This window comes from Eulemur rufifrons, chromosome 29, assembly GCF_041146395.1.
Source record: "Eulemur rufifrons isolate Redbay chromosome 29, OSU_ERuf_1, whole genome shotgun sequence".
Taxonomy (NCBI): Eukaryota; Metazoa; Chordata; class Mammalia; order Primates; family Lemuridae; genus Eulemur; species Eulemur rufifrons.
The window spans coordinates 95,657,685-95,666,386 of NC_091011.1; the positions used below are offsets into that span (position 1 = coordinate 95,657,685).

The following is an 8,702-nucleotide window of genomic DNA, read 5'->3' on the forward strand; positions in this document are numbered from 1 at the left end:
CGTGGACCAGCTTACTCCCAGCCGGGTGTCTCCTCCCAGGACGGGCTCCTCCCTCTCTCTGCCCCCGGGTGGAGGTGTCCCCTGCAGATCCAAGCCCACCCCCTACAGGCAGACCCAGCGGCCTGGAGACTGGCACCTGGTGCGGCGCGGGGCGAAGGTGCGAGCCCCCCTGTGCACGCAGCCCCACCCGCCACCCCAAGTGCTCTCTCCTACAGGACGTCCAGACGGGGGCGGGCTGCCCTGCTCCATCCCATCCTTGCAGAGGGGCCTCCTTTAGAAACTCCGAGGCCAAGGAGGGCCGAGAGGATAAAAATTCCGAGATGCAGACACGCGACCCCTGGGTCAGGTCTCTGGCGCCCGCGCAGCCACGTGACGCGGTGGCCCCGCGCGCGGCTGAGTCCCGGAGACTTGCAGCCCGGAAGGGGACGGCCCCGCCCCGCCCCCATCGTGTCTCCGGCCCACCCCGTGCTCGCCCTTCCCCCATCACCCCTCCTCCTCCCGCCCCCCTCCCGCCTCCCTGGGCCACCCCCCTGCCCCGGGACGGCGAGGGGCCGAGGAAGCACTCCGAGGCGCTCAGCGCTCCGCTGTCAGGACTTTTATTGTCCGCAGTCCCGAGGTCCCCGTCCCCAGGGTCCCTCCTGTCCCCAGGGCTGCGCCCGGCCAGGCGGGCGGGCGGGCCTGGCTAGAAGAAGTTGACCACCCTGCGGAGCGACTGCACGCGGGCGCTGTGGGCCTCCCAGTCCGAGAAGCTGCGGAAGTCGCCCCTCTCCACCACGTACATGCGGCCGCGGTAGTTGGGCTCCTCGTACAGGACCCACCTGGAGGCGGGGAGGGGCGGGTCAGGTGGCCGCTGGCATGCCACCCGGCGCAGGACAGAAGAGCCAGCCGCACCCCCGCCCGCCCGGGGTGGCTCCCCTTCACTCCGGACACCGGGCGCCCAGGCCGTGCCCTTGGCTTTCCTCCTTCCCCACCCCCATGTTGGGTCAGTGCTGGGGGGAGATGCCCGGTATCTGCCCACTTAGTCACTCCATGGCAAGGAGTGAGTCCAGGATGTGCTTCTGCTGCCGTTGCCTGCCCCGCACCCCTTCTGTTCCCTGAAAGGACCGTCTTGCACAGAGGGTAGCCCAGCACCTGGCAGGGGGCCTGGCACAGACTGGGGACCAACTGCTACTATTCACTCATTCAACGAATGCTACCGTGTTCCCACGTGTGTGCCCAGCACTGTGTCAGGTATGGGAGGTGCCAAAGTCAGTCAGAGGGACATGGTTCCTGCCCTCTCCTGCCTTGTGGGGGCTGCACCCCAGTGGGAATTGGGCTGCGGGCAGGACACGGCGCCCGGTGGGTCCTTCCACAGCTCTGAGCGCCTGGACGGCACCAGCAACCCAGAGAGCAGAAACAGGACAAGTCCTTGTGGAGCCCCTGGGAGGCCAGTGCTGGTGGGGGGGGGGCAGCAGCAAGCAGGCCCCTGGCCTGCCCCCTCCCAGGGGGCCCTGGGGCTGGCCCAGGTAATTCGGAAGGTCTGAGGGGCGGGGAAGGGAAGAGGAGGGGCCAGGAGGAAGAGTGGCCTCTGCCTGGACAGGGGAGTGTGGTCCACGGAAGAGACCTCAGGACAGCTGGGAGCAGGGGCTGGCCCAACCCCGTCCTTCCCCCACCATCTCAGACATAAGCGTGGCTTGTCACACCTGGTGCCTGGCAGGGTCTGCTGCTTCAAGGGTCAGGGGACAAGAATAAAAAGGCAGAGGTGGAGGATGGGAGTGAGCAGGGAGCACCTGCTGGGGGGGCTGGAGCAGGCCTGGTGCAGCCTGGGGCCCCCGCATCCAGGAACACCCACCCAGGGCCTCCCTACCTCCACACCTACGGCCACAGCTGGGGCCTCAGTGGCCCTTCAGGCTTAGACCAATCCCTCCCTACCCGGTGGCAGGCAGGAAATACTCCAAGCGGTGTCCTGGACCGCCCTGGAGCTCTCACAGGTGTCCCCAAAAGGACGGGGCAGGGAACTGGTTGGGTATCCCCAGCAAACCCTCCCCTCCCTTGTCCTGGCTGTGGCTGTTGGGAGGACACAAAAAGAGGAGGGGCCTGGAGCGGTGGCTATGCTTGTAATCCCAACACTTTGGGATGGAGGATCACTTGAGGCCAGGAATTTGAGACCAGCCCGGGCAACATAGGGAGACCCCCTTTCTACAAAAAATAAAAATTAAAAAATCAGCCCAGTGTGGTAGCACGCGCCTGTAGTCCCAGCTGCTCAGGAGGCTGAGGCAGGAGGATCGCTTGAGCCCAGGAGTTCAGGGCTGCAATGAGCTCTGATTGTGCCACTGCACTCCAGCCTGGGCAACAGAGGGAAATACAGTCAAATGAAGAAAAAAAGAAAGAAAGAAAAAAGAGGACGGGAGGAGGGCATGGCCTATCCACATTAGCATTGCGCCTTCCCAGGGGGTGGGAAATGGGGGTGGCGGAAATGCCAGGGCATTTCCCTCCGAGTGCCCTCCAGGACACGGGTCAGAGGCAACAGGTCATTCCTGAGCGGATGTGGGACCCAGAGGGAAATGACTCTGGGCATGTGGGAGGTGGTGGAGGGGCCTCCTGGACACGCCACTATCCAGATCCAGGGGATCCAGGGGTGTCACCATCCAGGCAGCTTCTCCTTGGCAAGAGCTTAAATTTTTTTTGAAGAGTTAAAGTCACAGGAGGCACAGGCTGAGCACACTGGGGGCTCTCACATGGAGTCAGTCACCACCTGCAGCCTCTGGCGACGTCCTGCCCAGTGGCTCCGCGCAGGGAAGGTGGGGATTCACGGAGATCATACGCCCCCACAGTTGAAGATGTGAGCTCCTGTCTTCCCCTCCTTTTTCCTAACAAGCCCCAGAGTCTCCAGGTGGGGGGTGGAGAGCGTGTGTCTTGGGTCTCAGACATCTTCCATACAAAGGTATGACTTTGGCCTCCCGAGACACGATTTAGCTAGCAAATGTTCCAGGGTGAGTTGCTGTTTTGGAAATCTACCCCTGGACTCCCAAGTGCCATCAGTTTAGGGCAGACATGGAATTTCGAAAAGGCAGAGAAACAGGCAGAAGGAAGGCAGAAGTGAAAACCAGGATCCTGGAGTGAGCCAGAGTGACAGAGGAACAGCAGGTCGGGAGCCCACCCAGGGGAAGGTGGCCTGGACACAGCCATCCTTCCTCATCTACGCATCCACAGGGGACTGATTCTAGGACCGCCCATGATACCCAAGTCCTTGGATGCTCACGTCCCTGGTATAAAATGGCACAGTATTTGCATATAACCTATGCACATCCCCGTGTATAATAAGTCCTCACTTAATGTTGTCGATAGGTTCTTGGAAACTTCAACTTTAAGTGAAATGCCGTATAACAAAACCATTTTTTTTCTCATTAACCTTATTATGAAATGATGTTGAACCAAAGGATATTACTCGAGGAGCTGCTGTACATTGTTTCACTTAAAGTTGCAGCTTCCAAGAACCTGTGGACCAGGCTAAGTGAGAACTGACTGTACTGCAAATTGTCTCTAGATTACTTATGGGAACTAATGCAATGTAAATGCTGTATACATAGTTGTTTTACTGTATTGTTTAGGGAATGATGACAAGAAAAAGTCTGTACTTGTTCAGCACAAAAATTAAAAATATATATTTTCGATCCATGGTTGGTTGAATCCACGGATGCGGAACCCACGGATAGGGAGGGTCAACTGTACATAGCTCTGCCTTGGTTCGGCCTCTGTCTGCCTTCAGTCCCCCGGCTGACCTGAACTTCCGGAGCATAGAAGGCACATGGCTCCTTAGCTGCTTGGACAGGAGCCAGTCTCCTGGACCAACCATGCACGGGGAGGCACCCTTCTTTTGAGGGGAGGGGGCTAGGCCTGGGAAGTCACCAGCTTTAGAACAGGGACAGATTTGGCTGCAGTCCCAGCTGTGCCACTCACAGCTGGGGCCAGTTGACCTTCTGAGTCTCAGGTTGCTCCTCTGTAAAATGGGTGCAATGGTATCTACCCCATGGAGTGGTCCAGAGAATAAAGAGGTGGCCAACTTGAAAGTGCTCGGAGTACGGCTTTGCAAAGGGCAAGCGGGGCCGTGTGGGCTGCCCCTGGGCTGGTCAGAAGGAAACCTGAGTGTGCAGGGGCAGCAGCACAGGGTTCTGACACTGCTCTGGAGCAGGGCAGACAAGCCCTTCTGGGCCTGGGCAAAATCCCCCCAGCTGTTCTCTGTCTACCAGAGTGAGCCACCCGATGTCCGTCTCCTTGGGGAGGTCAGCGTGGTGGGGTCTGCAGAGAGGTCCAGTTCAGGGGCGAGCTCTGCAGTCTATACTGGGCATGCTGCCCACCCCACCTGCCAGCCCTGCGCTCGGCAGGCAGCCTCCCCACACCTGGCTGTGAAGGGCCCTGCTGGGCCTGGGGTCGGCAGCCACGGGGCCATTACTCACGCTCCATCCCCGTACACCTTGATGGCGTTGATGCAGTTCTTGGCCCAGCCCCTGCTCTGGAGGAAGGGGCAGTCCTCCACGAACTCCAGGCACTGGCCCGTGAAGTTGCAGCCCTCGAAGATTTCTAGGCGGAAATGTTCCCCATGCTCCAAGACCCAAGCAAATGGAGGAAGGAAAGAAGGAAAATGCTCTGAGTTCTACTCCCCATAAACAGAAGCCCCGTGCAGGAAGGAGCTTTGATCATCCAGGGCTCCGGGCACCCAGGAGTTTCTGGGCTGGGCTGGGGGGCCAGTGAGTGCCCTCACCCCAACACACACACTTCCACCCAGCACTTGTGTTTGTTCTTCCACATGAGATGTGGTTGGATGAAAAGGCTCTATTACTTTAAAAAGTTTCAAAGCCACCGAACTAGTCCAATCTCCTCTTTTTACAACTAAAGAATCCAAGGTCCAGAGAGGGCAAAACTGACCAGAGGCCAGCGTCCCCTCTCAGACTGGGCCTGGGTCCCTGGGCTCCCTCCTGCTACTCAGCCTGGGGGACTCCTGCCACGGCCACACCGACACTAGGCTTTGACCTCTCTGCCCTGGGCTGCAGGCCACAGGCAAGCCTTCAAATGATAATATTTTAAAACTGTAATAGAACCTTTTATTAAAACATGAAGCTGAAAATCTAAAACAAATAACAGATCTCGCTTGCTGAAATCCCTGCTGGCCCTGACATCATCGTTCACTAGGGTCAGCGCACACATCTCCCCACACGATTCCCCGTGTTTCCCAGAGACAGAGGGGGACCAGCTCCTGCTGGGGGCAGAAGCCCATGGGGCCCGAGTCTGTGTCACAGCTGGTCTCAAGGACAGCTCTTACAGAATGGCATTCGGAAGATACCTAGTGTATGTTTCATATAAACAGCATTATGCAGGATCCACGCCAACCATTTTAATTCCTCTTTTCCAAATGTCCATGGCCTGGTGGAAACACTGAGAAAGCATTCTTATGGCTCGAGATGTCAAAGCCTGGCTGGTTTTGCAACCAATGTGGAAAAGAGAGGGGGCCCCCGCAGAAGGGCCCCTTCCCCAGATTCCTCAGATGCTCACCGGCACCGCCTGGGCAGGCTCAGCAATCAGCCACTTCCCAGAGGAACCCCCGGAATTCACAGCAGGTCAGTTAGTACCGGTGACCTGGGGGAGACCCCATTCCTCCAATCCCACCCTAGGGCCACTAGACGCAAACAGTCCTTTGCCATGGAGGGCAACACCTCTCAGCTGCTCCCCCACACACCTGGGTCACACCTGTGTAACTCAACAGCTCTGCCTCCAGGTTTTCCACTCACTGGTCAGTGACACTTCAGCTTCTTCCACGAGCCATTCCGACACCAGAGCACAGAAGGCTCTGGAAGGTGCCACAAGATCATCTGCACCAGTGGACACACCAGGCTCAAATCAACTGCACTCTAGCTGAGTGCCTCCCATCCAGTTGCAAATCCAAACTGATGCTATTTCAACAGCATTTTAAATTGAAAGGTTAGCTAGATTTTGGGATCAGGAATTCAAAGTGGTCTCCTGACACATGCATGAAGACTCCCGAGGGCACTCCCACTGGGTCCCCTGCAACTTCGCCCACACACCCTCTCACGCTTGTGCCCGTGGGTGGCTCCGGGCAGGGCTCTGTCATCCCCTGCAACTTCGCCCACACACCCTCTCACTCTTGTGCCCGTGGGTGGCTCCGGGCAGGGCTCTGTCATCCTAGAGAGCTTCAAGCTGGGAGCCCCGCACTCCCCGATTCCTTGTCCCATGTCTGCCAGGCCTGGCCCTCGACAGCCCCCAGGGCAGTGGCCCACTCACCATTCCTACAGGGCGACAGGAGCCCATGTGGTCATTGTGGCCGTTCCAGCGGAAAAAGTCGGGGTAGTCGCCGTGCTCCAAGATGAACTGCTGGCCCCGGAAGTCGGGGTGGTCGAAGCAGACCCAGGCTCCGCTCTCTACTCGGATGGAGTTCACTCGGTTCATAAAGCCTCGGTCCTGGAAGTTGTCACAGTCCCCGAAGACCTCCAGCTTCCGCCCCGTGAAGTGCTTGCCCTCATAGAGAGTGATCTAGAAAGGCCGGGTTGGAGAGCTCAGGGTCAGGGCTTCCCGCCTTCAGTGTTGGAGGCTGGTGTCTGGGCCCCAGCCCAGCACTTCCACCGAACCCCAACTCTCAGGGCCCTAAGGCCCAGCCCTGCTGCGCACGGTAGGTGCCCAGCGCTATCTGCTGATTGGGCGAAAGTATGAATGGCTGGCGCGATGTCAGACCCAGCTCCTGGCCCTCCCCTCCCGCAGGAGCTCACAACGGAACAGACACGGTTCAGCAGCTATCTAGGGACAGGGTTTCCCCTTTGTCTAGGTGCCCATTTGCAAATGGGCTCTTTTCAAACTTCCACTGCATTTTGAAAACTCATTTTTGTTTACTGTTAAAACATAACACTCATAATAACATTAAAGGAAATGTTTTCAAAAGAATAAACACCCACAGCCCCATCGTCATACCCAACATTCATTTTGCAGAAAGTCAGGTTCCTGGGGTTGGGCCTCCTTAACTGGAGGGGCTGAATCTGCCCAAGCTGTGTCATGGCCGGGCACTGGATTGGTATTCTCAAAAGAGGGCTTTATAAGTGTCACCCCGTCCCTGTTTGTTTTGTAGGCCACTCCTTTGGGTAACAGACATGTGTCAGATCTGGAACTTTATCAACCCATCCGAAGTTCAGGCAGAGCATCCCATAGCTGCGTATCACGGACAGGTTGTCCTTGTCCCCAAACTACACAACATGAAGCAATAACAATCCCTAAAACTCACTTCCTGAAGTGGAACCTAAAATTCCAACCATTCAATAAGTCTTTGGGTTTCAACAACTGTGGCCCTAGAAGGACCCTGTCAAAGGACAGTCCTGTTACCCAGTAACTTGTCATTTGTGCTCTGCCAGTGTTTAGAGTCCTCCCAGGAGAACGTGGAAGTGCTCTTCCAGGCCCTGTGGACTGAGGTGTGGCCACAGCTTTGGCCAGGGGATGTGCATAGGATGGATGCTGTGTCAGCCAGGGCGCCATGGATTTTCTGGACTCTTCCTTTCCCTCCCCTGGGCTGCTCCGTCGGCCTGGGTGTGGGGTAGGAGCGGGAAGCAAGGCACTGCGGACCCACGGGGGAGGTGTGGCTCGAGGCACGCCGCGGGGGGAGGCAGACGCCCTGGTTGCTGTACAGCTGCGCTGTGGGGGCCGACCGGGCGCGCAGACTGCCACGCCGTGCTCTCACCACGGCCTCTGGAGACCACGGGCTCTGCAGATTAGCGAGGACAGGGGCGCGAGGGAAAGGGGAGCGACAGCAAATGTGCCACCCTCCCTGCACGAGACAGGTCTGCTCAAGGGCTTCCGAGACATTCGGGGACACCTGGGCACCCAGAGTATTGGAAGGTCCCTCAAATCTCAACATTTTGCAGAAAACCAGTCCCAAGTGCCCCTGACGGGATCTTGCAGCAGGAGAAGCCACATTTAGACCAGCCTCAGGCAAAGAAGAGACAGCAGCAGGACCTGGGCTGTGGGGACAAGCCAAGACTCCCTTACCCCAAGGCGGGGACAGGTCTGCCACCCTCTCTGCTCCTGACTCAGGTAGGGGAGGCAGGGTTGGGACCCCAGAGGCGGGCATGTGGAGAAGAGACCCTCCTATCCACCCACACCGGAGAGGCCCTCCGCCAACTGCGAGGCCCCCATTTTATTAAGAAATTAAACTAACTTTGCTTAGGTTTGTCAAAGTGTGCCCCCTCCCCCATGCCCGCGCACAAGGGGTGATGGTGGGGCCCCCGCAAACTCCCTCCTACTCCCATCCCAGGCCGGCATCCATGCAGGTGGCACAGGAGAGGGGCACACTCACCTTCCCCGAGCGCTGCGCCATGGTGCGACCCGCCTGTCCCCGCCGGTCCGGTCCGTTTATACCGGGCAGCGCCCTGCTGGCTCAGCGCCGCCCTGGACAAAAGATTTGCTTGGCCGGCCTGGCCCGTGTTAGTGCTGTCAGGCGTGCTAAGCCCACGAGGGGCCGCCCAGCCGCTGGGACCGCCTGGCGGCCACCCTGTGCCACCTGCACGTGTGTCCCTGCCCCTGCCCAGGTCTTCTGAGTGCTCTGGGAGGTCACTGCGCCAGCCCCAGGCAGCGCCAAGGCCTGTCTTCCTGACCCCTCCTCCCCAGCCCACCCGCTGTCCCCCGCTGTGTCAGGGCCATGGTACTGCCCGGGAGTGGGGCAGGGGGTG

The 8,702-nt window shown here is 58.7% G+C and overlaps 1 protein-coding gene across 1 annotated transcript; it reads right to left on the reverse strand.

Moving 5' to 3' along the window:
* Positions 1–682: 682 nt before the first annotated feature.
* On the reverse strand, positions 683–8,350 carry CRYGN (crystallin gamma N). Its single transcript, XM_069462519.1, has 4 exons — positions 8,330–8,350; positions 6,277–6,525; positions 4,437–4,582; positions 683–818 (listed from the first exon to the last, which is right to left on the reverse strand). Exons 1-4 carry the CDS (start codon positions 8,348–8,350, stop codon positions 683–685), a joined length of 552 nt encoding a protein of 183 aa, XP_069318620.1.
* Between the last annotated feature and the right edge of the window lie 352 nt (positions 8,351–8,702).